A 17,916-nucleotide genomic window follows, 5' to 3' on the forward strand; every position below is an offset into this window, starting at 1 on the left:
TTACTCCTGCTGGTTTCTTCCTTGGTTTCGTCTTCCCTGGCAGTTCCTCCCTCCCCTCATCTCTCGGGGGCCAGAAGCTGGCACCAGGCCCTCAATCCCCGGAGCACTTTGCCTGCTTGAATCACTGCCTGAGCAGAACCTCCCCCACCAGGAGTCCCAAGCTGCCTGGGTGCTCAGGAGTCGGCCCATCCTTCCCCCCTTTCCTCATCCTGGCTCTTCTCAAAGGCCTGCTGGGCTCTCAAACAGACAAGAGTGACTCCGTCTGTTGCTCCCAGAAATACCTCAGTCCCGCCCCTTTGAGACTGAGTGGGGATGTGCCCGCCTGAGGGGAACCGTTTCAGGAAGGCTGAATTTAGTTCAGCATAGCTCAGTACATAGCTTCAGTGTGTTTCACCCTAACAAGTATGCCCAACCCGTCCCATTTCATGTTTTAAATGATGGGCAAGAAGTATCAGCTGGATTTCGGTATTTCTCCCGGTTTCCTTTACTGTGACCGGTCCTCTGGAGGGAGTGCTCTGAGGTGTGGGCATCCTGTCTGAGAAGCACTGTCGGTATGTCTGATCCGAAACATGATCTTCAGAGCATGGGAGACAGCTGGGGATGTAGCTCAGCCAGCAGTAGAGTGTTCTGTACATGTCAGGTTCTGGGTTCGAGTCCAGACACCACATGTACAGAGGTGTGGGAGGCTTGTAAAGGAGGGACCACAAGTAACTTAGAGACCTAGAGTCAGAGACTTGGAGTCAGCTAGTAAGATTGCTGCCCCCAGCCTCCGCCTGCCCTGCCACCCACCGTGCCCCAGCTTTGGGGTTGAGCAGTATTGGACTTGACGGCTGCGTGTTGTGTTTCCGTTACCTGGTGAGTTCTGTGAAGGACCTTGTGTGTGACTCTGTTATTGGGTGAGTCCTTAGGTGAGGGTGGGACATGCCCAACGTTTGGAGAGTGGTACTCTGGTTTGCCAGGTATGCCTGGTTCATCGTGCAGGAAGATCCCTACAGCCTCAGCACGGCTGCAGGCTGGTTGGTGGCCCTGTCCACTGAGGCTTGCCTTGCTCTTCAGAACTTGTTTTTTTTTTTCCCCCCTCTGGGCCCTTGAACTTGGGCCTCAATCTTCCTTTTCAGATAGAACCCTGTCCCCAAAGTTCTTGCTCTGCTTTACTTCCCAGCGGCTACTCCTGAGGGAAAGGCTCTTTGTCAGCTGCGGTGTTTCCCCAGCTGCCTCGTACTGTTCTGGACTCCTTGGCCATCAGCTGGAAGCCAACTCTCCCACTCCCGCTCCCCACCTCCAGATTTGCGTGGTGTCATTTGGAGGTCCAGATTCTGCTCTGCTTTCAGTTGCGTGTGACATTTCAGGGTCCTCTGAAGGTGGGTCCCATCCATGGCCGCTGGCTCTGTCCAGGAGCCCAACCATTCCTTCCCATGGACGAGGCGAAAGTCAGACGAGCCAGAGCATCTCCCGCTGAGTTTTGAGTTCAGATTCTCGCCCTTGTCTGTGCTTTCATCACTCTGAATAGTGAAGCAGCTTGTCAGCTGGAACTCTAAAGTAGTCTGGAGAAGAGTCAGTAGTAATTGACTGTACCTAGGTAAAGTTTCTGCTGACTCTGGACCAACAATGCTCGCTTCCCGCTGCTCTGCGGGCTGGCAGCCTCCTCCCGTGGGTCCTCTGAAGGTGGTCTGGCCTGTGGTCTGGCCACCTGTGAGCACCTCAGAGAGCCCCACAGCCATCCACGTACCAAGCAGTAGATATTTGCTGTCATTTAATGAGCAAGGGCAGACTTAACTTACTTGCATTCTTAGAGAGAGGAGAGAGAGAGAGAGAGAGAGAGACAGAGAGAGAGAGACAGAGAGAGAGAGAGAGAGAGAGAGAGAGAGAGAGAGAGAGAGAGAGAGAACAAGAGAAGACCCTGGATCAGCTTTCCCTGAGGAAGAATAGCCGGTGGCCCTCATGTTCAGCCTCCGTCACCTCTGAACCAGAGAGCTGTGAATGGACACAGAATCCCTCCAGGGCCACAGTACTCACACCTGGAAGAGTGGACACTGCCCTTCCAGGGAGGACCTGAGCTGCGAGGTTAGGACTTGCAGAGGGAAAGTAATTGCTGAGCTGGTTAAAAGATTAAAACTAGAGAAGAATTCCCACCCCCCCAACCCACCCCCCCACCCCCAAGAAATTGAGCATCCTATGAGGCTTTAGAGATACTTGTGGCTGAAAGGAGAGTTAGGACGTGAGTGGTCCAGTTTCCTTAGACGAAAGGAGGAGATTGAGGACCTGAGGCTGAGGTGGGCAGTGTTTGGGAGACAGTCTCGTGTGGTGGGGATGGACTTGCCTGGCCTCAGTCTCGACCAGCCTTGCTGGGCCCTCATGGAGGGAAGAGGGGGACAGTCAGGGCCGAGGGAGCCGCTCCCCACTGCCCTGTAGTCATAGGCAGTGATTGGGGGAGAAAGTGACAGTTTGCAGAGGTGACAGAAGGCCTGAGGCCGGTTCAGATCATGGTTCGCTCGGGCTGCAGGTTTAACAGCAGAAAACAGAGTTATAAGCAGTCACGTGGACTGGGGATTGAGCCCGACATTACATGCAGGAAACCACGCTCTCCCAGGGAACTCTTGCCCCAGCTTCCTCATCTTTTCTCTTCTTGTCCCTACGAAATCCCTCTCCACCGCAGAACTTTCTCCCAGCTACACCTGACCTCGACTTCCTGGTCTGTGTAGACCTGTAGGAGATGCAGGGTTTTACCAAACACAGACCAGCCAGCCCCTCCACCTTCCCCGTCCTCGTGGGACCTCTTGGCCCAAATGAGAGACCCCGGAAGGAGAATCCTCTGGGCATACTCCTCCCTGTGCTTCAGCAGGAGGAAGGAGAGTGAGACTTGCACTAGGATTGGGATTTTTTCCTTGGAGGAACTGAGCGGAGTCAGGAGTCTCTTCTCTCACCTACTGAGTCTCCAGTTGCAGAGCCTGCCCCTCCACAGCCCCCCACCCGTCCCTGCCACCCCCACAGTTGTCATTGCTGCTAACGGTCCACGTGAAACAAATAACCACACAGGATGGACCAGGTGCGCTCAGGCTACTTTCTGGATGTTATTTTTCAAACATGGAAACATGCAGGTGCCTTCCCCAAGAGGCTTGGACTGGTGTAACAAACCAGAAACGAATAAGCTAATGCAAGTACAAACTCAGAAGAAAGATGGTGGCAGTCTGTGTAACAGCTGGAAAACTGATGAGCACCACCTTGGGGACAACCCAGTGACATGAACTTGTGATAGCTACTATTTTAAAGGAATGTTTTCACCTTGGGTTGATCGTGGCATATGGTACACAGTGTGTTATGAAACTTGTTGCACTAAAGCTTTGACTTTAGTCAGTATGGATCATTCTGCTTTGGTTCCTGTGTATTTTATGACCCCTTGTCAGTGACTTTTCATCCCTCTCCTCTACCTTGAGTGTGAATTTGTAGCATGATTGTACAAACCTCTAAGTAGAAAACGGAGATTTCTTGTCCTCTGATATGGTAAGCTCTAGCCAGTCACTCTGTCTTCTTTAGCATAGCGCGTCTGATCTTTCTTTCCTGTTACATATTTAAATGTTTCTATACTATAGGTTTTTTGGCATCCCGTGGTCAGGTGGAGAGGCAGTGGCCCCTTGCAGAACTGTACTGTAATCATTTTTGCTTTTCAAAGATGATGTTCACAGTATTGCTAGGACACCGGGCTTGTCATCAGACATTTCCGCCATGCAGTGAGACCACGGCGGTCGCTGTCCATTGACAACAACTTGAAAGGCATCCGAAAGTGGCCTGTTAGATTGATGACTTTGTTTCTCACTTCCTGAATATATTTAACCTAATTTTGCACCCTTTCATTCTGTTTCAGCCTCCTGTATAAGAAGTACCGTATTTTCTGCCCATCATACTTTGTAATAAAAATTAAACATGTATAGATTGAATTTCTTGTGATGAATTCAGTTCTTCCCTTTTTGTTGCTGTGGTCATATTCCAGAGACTTTGGCTGGGGATTAAAGTCTGCCCCATCCATCATATTGACAGCCTGATTGGCTCCTGGCCTTTAACCAAACACAAGAGCATTATTGCTCTGCCAGCAGCCACAGCCCACTAGTAGTTCAGGGCCTGCCATGAAGACGCGAGATGCCATCTCAACAAATCTGGGCAGTGTTGTGCATTACTAATGGGTGTGTTCACACTTCCTGGGGAGGAGGTGATCAATTCTGCCTGGCGGGAGGGGATGTCAGAGAAAATGCCAAGTGATTTGTTTTATTTTTTGTTTTGTGGCCACAGTTGGCGATGCTCAAGGGTTACTCTGCATTGAGGAATTACTCCTGGTGGTACTTGGGAACCATGCTAGGGATTGAACCCGGGTCAGCCTCATGGAAAGCAAGCATCCTAGCCATTGTACTATTACTCCAGCCCAAGTGTCACATGATGAAGAATGCTTGAAGTGGATTTTAAAGGCAGAGCAGGAATTCTATGGAAATAGGGTAAGGCATTCATGCCGAGAGAATACTCATTTGCAAATCCATAGAAGCAACAAAGAATATGATCTCATACAGAGAGTTGCAAGTTGATTTTGGGGTTTACATGGGGAATGGTTGGAAATGCAGGAACTAAATTAGGCTGAGTCTTCTGTGCTTTGCAACAAGTTTAGGTCCCAATCTTAATCCTATAGGAAACTTAGAAATCATACCCAGAACTGCATCTTAGGTGGCAATGAAGAAAGTACCCACGAGTAGGCCGGAGACAGGGAGTCTATCTATCACCAAGATGGGAAAAAGGCACAGCCTGAAGTATGGAGCAGTCAGCAGGGAGAGGAAGCATGTGGTCAATTAGGAGCAGGGTGACTCTGAGCTGGGGAGATGGCGCCTAGGTCCGGGGGACGTGCAGGAGGAAGCCTGGAGGAGACCCTCAGCAGTACCTGGTGTCAAGCACCAGGGGAATAATCCCTGAGCGACAGTCTGGAAGTCAGACCATACCTGGGTGTGGCCCTAAAACCAAAAAATGAGATCATTCAGATTCAGGTATTTATTGGCTGCAAAGGCTGACAAATGGTAATCCAGAAACATAGGTTTGGACACAATTTTAATGGCCGTCTGGAGTTAGGTCCAAATTAGTTTCCACACCTGTGCTCTAATGTGGTGGGCTGGAGACGTTCCTGTTGGCTCTGCTATTTAAAAGTCCTGAAGGAAATACTCCCCTGCATGGTCTGTTTCCATTCTTTGCTTTTTATTCAAGGCAAGCAAAGAAAGAAAAACCAGTTCATTGAGCCAGTGTGTCAATAGGTCTTTGTCTCAAGACAGATGGGACAGGGAGGGGGGCGGGAGGGGGAGCACTAATACAGCAGGTAGGACGTGTGCCCTGCACATGGCTGGCCCAGATTTGATCCCCAGCATCCCATATGGTCCCTGAGCCCCCACCAGGTGTAATTCCTGAATGCAGAGCCAGGAGTGACCCCTAAGCATTGCCAGGTGTGGCCCAAAAAACAATTTAAAAAAATCAAGACAGGGATCTGGTATGGCAGTAAATCTGTGAAGTTTCCACTGTGTGACAAAACAGGCTCCTGCTGGCTCTGGTGGATCAGTACTGCTGTGGCAATCTGACGCCATACGTCAAAATGGGCACTACACGATTCTTGCTCTTTCGTGTTAAGAGAGTTAATCCCCACAGAGCAGGCTGTGATGTAGTAACCAGCCCCCCAGGTCTCAGAGACAGAAAATAGCACTTTTTAAAAAAATTTTTTTTATTGAATCACCATGAGATGCACAGGCACAGAGTTGTCCATGGTTGGGTTTCAGTCATACAATGTTCCAACACCCGTCCCTTCACCAGTGTACCTATCCCCACTACCAGTGTCTCCAGCTCCCCTCCTGGCCTATCCCCTTCCCCCCAGTCTGCCTCTATGCCAAGCACTTTTCTTGTCTTTCTCTCTTCCTCTCTTTCCTCTTTCCTTTTGGCGTTATGGTTTGCGCTATAGATACTGAAAGGTTAATCATGTTTGTCACTTTACCTGCTTTCAGCACTCAGTTCTTGTTCAGCGTGATCATTTTCAACTACCATTGTTCTAGTGGTCCCTTCTCTATCCACCACTTATGGCAAGCTTCCAACAGTGGACCAGTCCTCCTGGCCCTTGTTTCTACTGTCCTTGGGTATTAGTTTTATACTATGTCTTTTTATATCCCACAAATGAGTGCAGTCACTTTATGTCTGTCCCTCTTCCTCTGACTCATTTCACTCAGCATGATACTCTCCATGTCTGTCCATTTATAAGCACATTTCATGACATTTTTTTCTGGTGGCTACATAGGATTCCATTGACAGCACTTTTCTGTTCCTGCTTCCCTTCAGCCCTTGGGAGGTTCATCAGCTCAGCTCCCTGTGTAGCTTCATTATCCTGAACACGTTGCCTCCAGGGAACTTTGGAGGGGAGATAAGTGTTCAAGATAGGCCTGGAAGTGGCTTATTCCTCATACTCCAAGTTTTAATCACCTAGCTGAGAAAGTACGTGCAATGTCATCTTCCTGTGGGCCACAGAAGAGGAAATAGGGGTGGACAAATAGCAAAGTCTCAGCCACACCATCAGATAGCAGAGTATCTGGGATAATAATAATAACTGGTGTCAGCACTACTCATTCATTCAGCACTGTTCACGTGTGTTCAACACAATTGAAGGTAGTTGCAACCATGGTTCACTCTTAATAGTTTTGTTTCTTTTTCTTTTTTTCTTTCTTTGTTTTTCCGCTACACTTGGCAATGCTCAGGGCTTACACTTGGCTCTGCACTTAGTGATCACTCCTGGCAGGCTCAGGGGACCATATGGAGTGCCTGGATCAAACACAGGCTGACTATGTGCAAGGCAAACTGTACTATCCCTCTGGCCCGTTGTTAATAACTTCACTGACTCTACAAGTAGCCTGATTATGTGGATTTATCTTGAAATAGAGTAAATGTGGGCTTAGACCAACAAAGTAAAAATCTGCCCTGTCATTTTTCAGGTGACAAGACATAGAGGAAGTTGGCTGCAAAGGGAACCCACATTGATAGGAGTCAGAGAGGCGAGATTAGACACTTTTCTTGCTTGTGACCAGCCCTGGTTTGGGCCTCGGCTCTGTATAGGGTGTCTCGAGCACTGACAGGAATGACCCCTGAGCAGAGTCATGAGTAGCCCCTAATCACCTTCAGGTGTGGCCCAAAAACAAAAAGAAACACCCACAACAAAACTTCAACCATTTTTAAAAAACAGTCTAGTAGTCCCTTAAAAGGTTAAACAAAGATTTAACATTCTGACCCTCGAGAGTTCTCCCAGATAAGGAACTGATTTAAATACCCATTGATTGATAATCTGGTGCATGCAGTAAGGAGCATAAAGTACTAGCCCACACTTCGTGTGACACAGCTAAGAAGCTAGTCCAAAGAGACAATTTCGTACAGGAAATCATTACCATTAGGATGAAACATCCTAGCAAACTGTAGCTAGAAATAAATTGCCTAGGAGTGGAGACTGGGGAGAAGTGGGGAGTAACTTCTAACAGGTATTGCTGGGAGGGCGGGAGGGTCTCAAGGTGTGATTAAATGTCATCTGGTGAAAGTTCCACAAATCTGTAGATACCGAAAACCATTCTACCCCTTTAATTGGGTTTGTGGGGCTGGAGAGAATACAGTGGGTAGGGTGGTTGTGTGCAGCCAACCTGGATTCGATCCTCATATCCCATACGGTACTGTGAGCCCTCCAGGAGCAATTCCTGAGTGCAGAGCCAGGTGTGGAATAAGTAAGTAAATAAATAAATAAATACATAAACGAGTGGCTTATCGGGGGTTCATAGATACAGTACAGCTGAGCTGGATCATGAAGCATGAAAATGATCCTTCCGGGAAGACAGTGAAGGATATTCAAGGCAGAAAGAAACCAAAAGGTGGTTTTTTAAAAATTACATAAAGTAGAGCCAGGAGATAGTACAGGTAGTAGGGGGCTTGCATGCGGGTGATCTGGGGATCAACATCCCTGAGAGTAATTGCATTCACATAGGGTCTCCTGAGCAGAGAGCCAGAAGCAAGAAATGAGCAAGGTGGATGTGCCCCCCAAACAAAATAAATTACATAAAATCTGTGCCGCTACACCTATTATACCATTTAATTCTCACAAGGCCATTCTTTAGCTCAGGGAAGGGAAATACACGTACTTGCCTGGAGAAAAGTGGAGTTTAAATCCACTCACTCAGAATCTTAATCATAAAATACAAGCTCAAAGAACTGGAGAAAGCCCGGGGTTACAAAGCTAACCCCCCAAAATCACCTACTACTGCAAGACACATAGGGCAGCAGGGATTAAGACACTGTTTTAAAAAATAAAACTAATGCTGATGAGTTAAATATGGAAAGGGTTAAGAAACACAGGAAAGTAATCCTGTGTTTTTAGTAGAAACCTCTTTTGGGTTACATAAAGCAATGAAATTTTAAGTTCTTGTGAGGGCTCCAGGTAAAGTCCTAAATGAAATCATCCTGTCTGATCCATAAAAAGATAAGAAAGTTTGTAAAATACCAACAATCCTTTGCCTTGCACACGGCCGACCCGGGTTCGATTCCCAGCATCCCATATGGTCCCTGAGCACCGCCAGGAGTAATTCCTGAGTGCAGAGCCAGGAGTAACCCCTGAGCATCGCCGGGTGCGACCCAAACAGCAAAAAAAAAAAAAAAAAATCAATGTCAGAACTCCGAGGTTTCTCTGCAACCCCGTGGGAAATACAGACCCGCGCGCCCCCGGCCACGCCGAGGGCCCTGGGCACCCGCGGGACGCGCCCGGCCGCTGGGCATGCCCTGGAGCGGTGGCGGAACGGCCTCGGCGGGGCGGCGGGGACGCCTTTGCGGGACGGACCGGAGACCGGAAGCGTGCGGGCCCGTCCAGGGTTCTGACTCCCGGGAGCTGCCGGGTCGGGACGGGGCCGGCCGGTGGCTTCCTGGCTGCACCCACTGTGCCTTCAGGCGTCCGGGATCCGTGCGAGCCGCCGCGGGCGCTGCTCACGGCTGTTCCCGCGTTGCGCGCGGCGGCTTCCCCTTGCCTCTGCTCCTCTCGCTCCTCTCCCTGACCTTGGCGCTGGGTCGGGCCGGATGGCGGCTCGGTTCGCGGTGGGCCTGGGCAGGGCTGCGAGTCCAGGTTGGCGGGTCCCGGCCGTCCTCGGGCGCGCCCCCGACATCTCCCGGCCCGCGCCCGGACACCAGACGCTGCATCTCACCGCGGCCGTCTCCGCCGGACACAACAAGTGGTCCAAAGTCCGGCACATCAAGGGCCCCAAGGACCTGGAGAGGAGCCGCATCTTCTCCAAGCTCTGCTTGAGCATCCGCCTGGCGGTGAAAGGTAGGGACCTGGGGGGCCGGGAGACAGGCCCTTCCGCACGGGCCCCGCCTGGCGTGCTGCCCACCCCGAGTTCGAGACCCGGAGCCCGGCCAGGAGTGAAGCCCTCAGCACAGCTGCTAGGCTCCCGCCCCCGGACTCTAGAAAGAGGCAGGAAGCGCCTGGCCTCTTCCCGCCGGGGCCCATCCCAGACTTTCAGCTCTTTAGTTTTCTCGTCGCCCCAGCTCCCACCCTTGCCACTCTTCCTAAACCCTCCAAACGCGGCCCGCACGGGGTGTCACCACTCACGTTTCCAGACGCCGAGCGCCCACTAGCTTGCCAAGAGAGCGAGCCTACCGCTCCTCGGAAGAGATGGAGGTGGGAGTCATCTGGTCCTAGGCTGCAGCCTGGTCCCTCTGAAACCCAGTCCCGGAGGGAAGTCGCGGGCGTCCAGGGGGTGGAGCGCCTGCCCAGCAGCGCCCTCTCGTGGCGCCGCGGTAGGGCATTGGGGTCAGCAGTTAATGGTCCCGCCTTTGACCGGTTTTTTTCTTAGTTGCCTTATACCCCTCCCCTCCAAAAAAATCACATGTTTTCTGTGTGTATGAGTGTCAGATGCCAAAACGGAGAAACGGTCCTGTAAAAAGCCTGGACTTTGGGCTGGACAGATAGTACAGCGGGTAGAACATTTGCCTTGCACAGGCCAACCCCTTATATGGTCCCCCAAGCCCACCAGGTACTTCCTGCATTCAGAGCCAGGAGTAAACCCTGAGCATTACTGGGTGTGCCCACCCCCCAAAAAAAATTTGAAGTGAGATAAAAAGGTTTTAGTAAAGTCAGGAGAGGTTTGTGCCAGCCAAACCTCTTGCCTTTCCATCTGATGCAAAGCGGTAGTCATGGAAACCCAGCAGAAAGATGCCCTGCTATAAAGAGGAATTAGAAACTTCTTTTACAAAATGTGTCCCCTCTGTATCCTAGCACTCAAACAGTGGGTAAAGTGAGCCCAACTAACCCAAGGCTTGCCGCCTTCTTTGTGTTAGGGGGAGTCTGGGATTGGGGGTGGGAAGGGTTGGAGATGACTCTTGTTCTCCCATGCCTTAAAGACATGTTGTTTCCATTCACTCTTTGTTCTTCTTCCTCACAGAGGGCGGCCCCAACCCTGAGCTCAACAGCAACCTGGCCAACATCTTAGAGGTGTGTCGCAGCAAGCACATGCCCAAGTCAACGATTGAGGCCTCTCTGAAAATGGAGGTGTGTCTACAGCCTGACCCTCTCACCACTGCCCATGGGTTCCGCAGGGTCCATGTTGGAAGATCACTAAGCCCCCCTGTGAATTACAGGTGGTGGCAAGGTTGACACCCTCGATCGTCTGGTGATTTCTTGCTCTTGGCCGTTGGTCACAGCAGCATGGCTCGGGGGTAGGGTAGCCAGTCAGCGGTTCGAACAGCACAAGGCATCTCTGAGATGGCTGGGCTGAATTTGGAGGAGCAGAGTGGAAGGAAGCGGAACGTGTGGGGAAGTCCCAGTGTTGGACTGAGGAAGGGATATTTTTTCATGTGTCTTTGCCCTAAAGGGGAAGGGGAGTGATGGGAGAAGAAGGGATTTAGGGTCCTGGTAGGAGAATTGTCTTTGAGTCCAGGTGAGGGATTCGTTGTTTATCTGAGACTATTTCATGTTCTCTGCTATACTATTTCAAGTAGAAAGGCTCCGAGACAGTAATAATCCTCTTCAGAGGGAATAGTTAATGAGGGCTTCCCCGAGCCTGGCACTTAAATAAGAGCTCTGTGTTCTTTTTTTGAATCTTGTTTCATTTTTCCACATGTGTTATTTTACTGACCTTTCAAAACAACCTTCCATGTAAACTGAGCCACAGGAAGGTCAGGTGACTTGGCCACCCAGTAGATGACATACTTGTGACAGTCACCCTTGAGAACCAAAGCCTTAAGTGTGATAGAAGCCCCACCTCCAGCAGATTGTTTTTTACTTTGTGAAAGAGGAAGGGAGAGTTCATTGGTCGAATGATCCAGGGAAGGCCGAAGGGTGGGTTCTTGGAGTGTGGTAAAGACCTGATGCCTGGGCTGGAGGTGGAAGCAGTGCAAGAGGTGCCAGCAGCCATTAGAGTCCCCCACGGATTAGATGTTGGAGGCCTGACATTTTTCAGTTGTCCTTAGGATAAAGCACCAGAGTGTGAGTTTTCCTGATGATACTGCTGGTCCTCATATAACATTGCTTGGTTGCACTTGGATTCATCATAACATTGATAACAAAATCCTCCCTGATGTTAAAACACTACTCTAGGACTTACTTTCATTATATGTCACTTCTTCTATTTGTTTCTGGGATTTTTTTGTTTGTTTTTTTTGGGGGGTGGGTGGCTTTGGGGCTGCATTCTCTGGTGCTCAGGGCTTACTCCTAACTCTGTGTTCAGGGATCACTACTGGCAGAGTTCAGGGGACCATATTGGGTGCTGAGGAGGGGATCAGACCTGCTTGGTCCCATGCAAGGCAAATGCCCTACCCACTGTACTGTCACTCCAGCCCTCATTATATGTCATTTCCCTTAAAGTTGAAGTTTCCAAGAATCTATCAGTGACTTCAGGTGAGGACTTTCTGGACTCAGCAACCTGGGGTAGGAACCTGACACCTCACGGGGGTTCTGTGCAGGAGGGGGTGCAGGAAGGGGAGGCATGGTGGGAGAGAGGGGGTACAAGTGTGTAACTAGACTGCGAGGGGAGGAAACAAATTGGGGGGGGTGGAGGGGAGAGTGTTGGTGCAGAGTCTGTCCTGGAGAGTTGGTCTTGGACTGGAGAGAGAACAGGAATTAAGAACGCAGGCCCCCGGCTTTATTGGAATCCTGGTTCAAGTCCTCATCTGGGCCCCTGAGCACAGCAGGATATGGGCTCCCCAAAATCTTGGTCCTGAAGACCTCCTCTGGAGCCTGAGGGCTGAAATAAATACCTGGAAGTCTAGGCCTCATCCTGCCAAGCTCGGCTGGGTGGCCAGTTTTGGCTGCCTGTGACTCACTGTTGGGAACACAGTGGCCTTAGGAGGCTTGAGAAATGGGGAATGTATGTGTGTGTGTTTTATTGCAGAAAAACAAAGGGGTTTATTTGCTGTACGAGGGCCGCGGCCCTGGTGGCTCCTTGCTGCTCATTGAGGCATTATCTAACAGCGGCCACAAGTGCTACTCGGACATCAGGCATATCCTGAACAAGAACGGGTAGGTCTGTGTGCCTGGGGAGAGTGGAGCGGAAGGACCCTTTAGTTTCACATCTGCACAAGAAAAGTACAACCTGTGGGCTGGAGTCATAGTACAGGGATAGGGCACTTGCCTTGCACACAGCCAACCTTGGTTCAATCCCTGGTACCCCTGAGCACCTCCAGGAGTGATTCCTGAGCACAGAGCCAGGAAAAACCCTGAACACAGCTGGGTGTGGCCCTAAGAGCAAAATGTTTTTTAAAAAAGAAAGAAAAGTCCAGACTTTTATGCCCTGGTGGTGTTTTGGGTTTGAGGCACACTTTGTCCTTTGCAGAATCCAGATGGGGCCTGACTTACGCAGAATAAATCCAGATGTAGTCTCCCTTCTGCACTAGGCAGAATCCCAGGGATTTGTTCATCAGTGCAAGAAGGGCTCTTTGTCCCGTTGCCCCATCTGCAGCCGCCGAATGTCTGGGTCTTCAAATGCACTGTAGAACTGGACCCTCAGCAGCACCAAACCGAGGAGCACAGCCTTTGCCTTCCGATTCTAATCAGGGCAGTAACTGGAGGGTGGAGGTGGGTTTGGGCTGTTCCCTTAGGAAGCGAGCTACCTCGCATCTCGTAGTCTTCAGTGGCTGGGGGTGTGAGACGGAGGGTCTAAGGCATTCACAGTGGCCTGTGTCCCTTCCTTTCAGGGGCATGATAGCTGAAGGCGCTCGCCACTCCTTTGACAAAAAGGGGGTGGTTGTGGTTGGCATGGAGGACAGAGAGAAGAAGGCTGTGAACCTGGAGCGTGCCCTCGAGCTGGCCATTGAAGCCGGAGCTGAGGATGTTACGGAAGCGGAAGATGAAGAGGAAAAGAACATTTTTAAAGTGAGTGTGAGCGCCTCGCTCAGGAGAAGACCCTGTAGGCAGATTAAGATACTCCGGTGAGATGCTCCTTCCTGGGTGCTGGTGACATAAAGACTTTACCTGTCACACAGGAAGTGAGTAATGGATTGGGCTTACACTCCTGACAACTTGTCCCTTCAGGAGTCAGAGTACTAGAAACTGTCTCTGGGGCTGGAGACTTAGTCTCTCTCAGCAGGCAGGGCACTTGTCTTATACTTGGTTGACCTGGGTTCCATCCCTGGCCCAGCATATTTTCCCCTGAGCATGTCTAGGAATGATCTCTGAGCAGAGTCAGGAGTAAGTCCTGAGTATGGCTGGGTGTTGACATACCCCCTCCACCCTCCCCCCCAAAAAACATAATTCCCTCTGCCAATGAAGACTTTAAACCCAGGGATGCATTTTAGTTCCATCTGGGACTTTGCAGAGCTCTGCGTGGCTCTGTCCTGCTGCCTCCAGCACCTCACTCTGGACTCTCCTTCCTTCCTCTATAGTTTATTTGCGACGCCTCTTCACTGCATCAAGTGAGGAAGAAGCTGGACTCCCTGGGCTTGTGTTCTGTGTCCTGTGCACTTGAGTTCATCCCCAACACGAAGGTGCAGTTGACTGACCCTGATCTGGAACAGGCCTCTTACCTCATCCAGGCTCTCAGCAACCACGAGGATGTGATCCAGGTCTATGATAACATCGAGTAGCCATGCTGGACGTTTCCTGGCTCCTTCGGAGGCAGCTGGCCCCACCTTTGCTGCACAAGCTCCTGCAGCATCTGTGAGACCAGAGCAGTGCAGGGCTTAGAAGTTAGGAGGCTTCCGAACAGGACCTATAGCTTTTTGGTCCCTCCATGGGGCCCCTTGATTAGTCCTGCTGATGTCTCAGGGGACCTGGGGGTGCAGGGCGGGGCTAGTCAGGACCCTATGGGGGCTGCAGGTGCCCCAGGCACCAGACACTGTGCTTGAGTACTGATGGTGGTTGGTCTGGAGCACCGCCTCACTGGTGTATGACTCTTGAGTTCCAGGATTCAGAGACAGCTTTGGGGACCCTCGACATTCTTTCAAGCCCATGGACTTTTTCGGCCACAATCCCAACACTGTTGTTTATTGTTTTACTGACCAAAGAAGTGGGAGTTCTCCCCAGGTGCAGCACAGGCAAATGCTGGTCAGAAGACGGGGCTCAGCCTGCCATTTATTCATGCAACTAATGGGCCTTTTTAATGTTTATTAAACATCTGCTTGCACCAGGATTCTGCTTACCAAGAGCACAAGCTGTTCAGGGGAAGAAACAGGACATGCTCTGCCAGAGCTGTGCCAGGCAGGGTGTGCTGTGGTCAGGGATCCATGTTCTCTTTGGTGGCCTCTGGGCCCTTTAGCAAGAAGGCTTAAGACTGTTCTAATAGGAAATCAGGTACCAGTGATAATACTGACGCCCACTCCTGCTTTTCCCGGGCCCCCTCTGAGATGGATCATGTGGGTAACTCAGCGAATTGAATTGCTCTCAGAAAAAGGAGCTGTGTAGGGGTCAGAGTCGGAATACAATGGTTAGTGCACTTGCCTTGCACATGGCTGAGCTGGGTTTGATCCCCAGCATCCCATGTGGTCCTCCAAGCTCTTCCAGGAGTGATTCCTGAGTGCAGAGCTAGGAGGATGCCCTGAGCACTGCTGGGTGGGAGATAGATAAAAATGGAGAGATAGATAGATAATCTATAGATATATAATCTCCAGAACCCCTACCTCAAGCTCCTTTTCATCCCTGACTCCAAACAAGGGGAAGGTGGGGTGAAGGCTGAGTCAGAAGCCTCGGCAGGAGGGACAGAAGTTCCTTGGGGCCAATTGCTCCTGAGAGCCATGGCTGGATTGGGAGCCTTGCCCCCCATGCTGCAGTTTGGCAGAAGTGTTGGGGCTGCAGGGACTGTTACCCTGAGAGTCACCTGCTACATTACTTAAGCTGACTGTGTTCAGTAATTTTCCTATAAGGAGTCTTAGATAAATGATCATGAAAGGGATCTAAGACCACATTGACCATAAATTAATCATTTTAGCGTCTAGGGAAAATGTGATTTCAACTGCCAAAGAGTGACAGTTCTTTTATTTATTTTTGGGGGGGAGGGTCACACCCAGCATTGCTCAGTGGATACTCCTGGCTCTGCACTGAGGAATTACTCCTGGTGGTGCTCAGGGGACCATATGAGATGCCAGGTGTTGAGCACAGGTGAGCCCTGAGCAAGGCAAACGCCTTACCTACTGTACTATTGTTCTGGCCCCGAAGAGTGACAGTTAAGGGGAAGAAAACCACTAAAATCGATTAGGAAATCAGGTGCCAGTGATAATAGGGCCTCTCAGCCCTGCTTTTCCCCTTTTGAAATGGATCATGTGCGTAACTCAGCAGATTGAACTGCTCTCAGAAAAGTGACTATATAGAGCCATAGTACAGTGAGTAGGGCACTAGTTGGAGAAATAGTACAAGGATTAAGGCACTTACCTTGCGCACAGCCAACCCAGGTTCAATCCCTGGTACCCCATATGGTCATCTAAGCCCTGCCAGTTGTGAACCCTGAGTGCAGAGCCAGGAGGAAGCCCTGCACATTGCTGGGTATGGCCCCAAAACCACAAAAAGAAAAAAGAAAACCAATTAAATAATCCACTATTATGCCAGAGCATATGCTTGTATACCTCACTTCATAAACAAGATGCTGCCTGTAATCCTTAGTTTGTGTCGGGAGAACATGCTGATATTTAAATGGCACGTTATAAAAACAAGATAACTTGACTGTGATTGTGGCTCGGTGGAAGAGGGTCTTTGAGACCCTGGGTTGGATCCCTGGCATTGTAAAATAAAGTATGGCAAGTTGAAGTTTAAATGCTGCTTCATAATGTATAAAATAATATTTACAACAAACATTTAATAATTATCAGCCAAGTATGTGCCCAAATGATTTCATACCAGAGCAGGTAAGAACATATTTAATACTACAGTGTGTGTTGATCTTGGTTTAGCTGTTTCTAATTTGTTGAATGAATTTTGTAATGGCTATTTCTTAAATGTTGAATATAAATATAATTTGGCAGAATTTGATACTATCTGGTCTGGGAAATCTCTGTTAATGGAGCCAACTCTGGAAGGGAACTTGGCTCTTCATGTAAATAGCCTCTAATTTGATAGGATTATTAATATGGATTCTTATGTAACCATTTATTTTTCCGCATTAGGGTCTGCTAGGTGGCTCTGCGCTGACCCCTAGTGGCATTTTGCAGACTTTGCTTCAGTTAATTAGGAAAAGAAATGTAACCTCCACAACTACATCTTGTAGAGACCCTTAGCTAAATTTATTTAAGTTATTATTTAAATACATATACAAAGAGAATATGAGTTATCTGCCACTAAAAGTATTTTTTTCTTTTTTTTTTTGATTTGCGTTGTTTGGGCCACACCAACTTGTGCTCAGGGCTCACTCCTGACAGTGTTTAGGGGATCATACATAGCATCAGGGATTGAACTCAGGTCAGCTGCGTGTGAGGCAAGTGCCTTACCCACTGTACTATCTCACTGTGAATATTTGGGGGTGGGGCGGAGGCATCCTGAGCAGTGGTTGAGGGACTGGGGCCACTCCTGTGATTCCTAGTCAGCTAGGCCCATGGTTCACTGCAGGGGTTCGAGGATGTGGTGCTCCTCTGGCCCTACAGTGCCAGAGAACCCTGAAGGTATCCCTGGGGGTGTCTGAAGATCTCCAGGGCCACACATGCAGCACTTGGGGACCTTCAGGACTACAACCTGTGGTGCTAGGGGACCAGGCAGGGTTGGCGTTGAAGGCTTGGCTGCATGCAAGGCTGCCTCTTAACCCCTCTATCCTTTCTGCCCCTCGGGACCACATTTGAACTTCTTAGATACAACCACCATCATCTACCTGCCCTTTTTGGGGTTCAGTGCTTGTGGAACCTGAGCTCTGGTCCTTTGTGCTCTTCTCTCTCTCTCTCTCTCTCTCTCTCTCTCTCTCTCTCTCTCTCTCTCTCGCCCCCCCCCAACAATCTCTCTTTTTGTACTTAGTGAAGCTACTGGTCAGGTGAATGAGACCAGTTGTAGTTACTGGTTTTGGCATATCGCTCTCAATGGAACGACCATCTCCGAATGCAACAGCTATGTCTACCTAGGTCGAGAGGTCAACATGAGAAATGACCTGGCACCCGAGCTGCGCAGGAGGAAGAGAGCGGCTTGGAACGCCTTCAAGAACGTCGAAGAAATAGCTAAGAGGACGAAGAACCTCCGGCTCCGGGCACATCTCTTTGATTCCACTGTTCTTCCTGCATTAACATATGCCTCAGAGACCTGGGCCCTACGCAAACAAGATGAGAACGCTATTCAGGTCTCCCAAAGAAGAATAGAAAGAGCTATGCTTGGAATATCACGTTTCACTCAAATGAGAGAAAGAATCCGGAGTTCTGACATCCGTCGGCGATCAAGGATCAGGGACGCTGTCTCATTTGCCAAGGTGTCGAAAATCAGATGGGCTGGTCACG

The 17,916-nt window shown here is 49.9% G+C and overlaps 1 protein-coding gene across 1 annotated transcript; it reads left to right on the forward strand.

Moving 5' to 3' along the window:
- The first annotated feature begins 9,102 nt into the window (after positions 1-9,102).
- LOC130035099 (translational activator of cytochrome c oxidase 1) lies at positions 9,103-16,262 on the forward strand. The gene is made up of 5 exons (XM_056126579.1): positions 9,103-9,349; positions 10,467-10,573; positions 12,414-12,541; positions 13,216-13,393; positions 13,903-16,262. The coding sequence occupies exons 1-5, from the start codon at positions 9,103-9,105 to the stop codon at positions 14,101-14,103; spliced, it is 861 nt and encodes a 286-aa protein (XP_055982554.1). The 3' UTR covers positions 14,104-16,262.
- The last annotated feature ends 1,654 nt before the right edge of the window (positions 16,263-17,916 follow it).

Source organism: Sorex fumeus, unplaced genomic scaffold (genome assembly GCF_029834395.1).
Source record: "Sorex fumeus unplaced genomic scaffold, SorFum_2.1 ptg000063l, whole genome shotgun sequence".
In the NCBI taxonomy this organism is placed as follows: Eukaryota; Metazoa; Chordata; class Mammalia; order Eulipotyphla; family Soricidae; genus Sorex; species Sorex fumeus.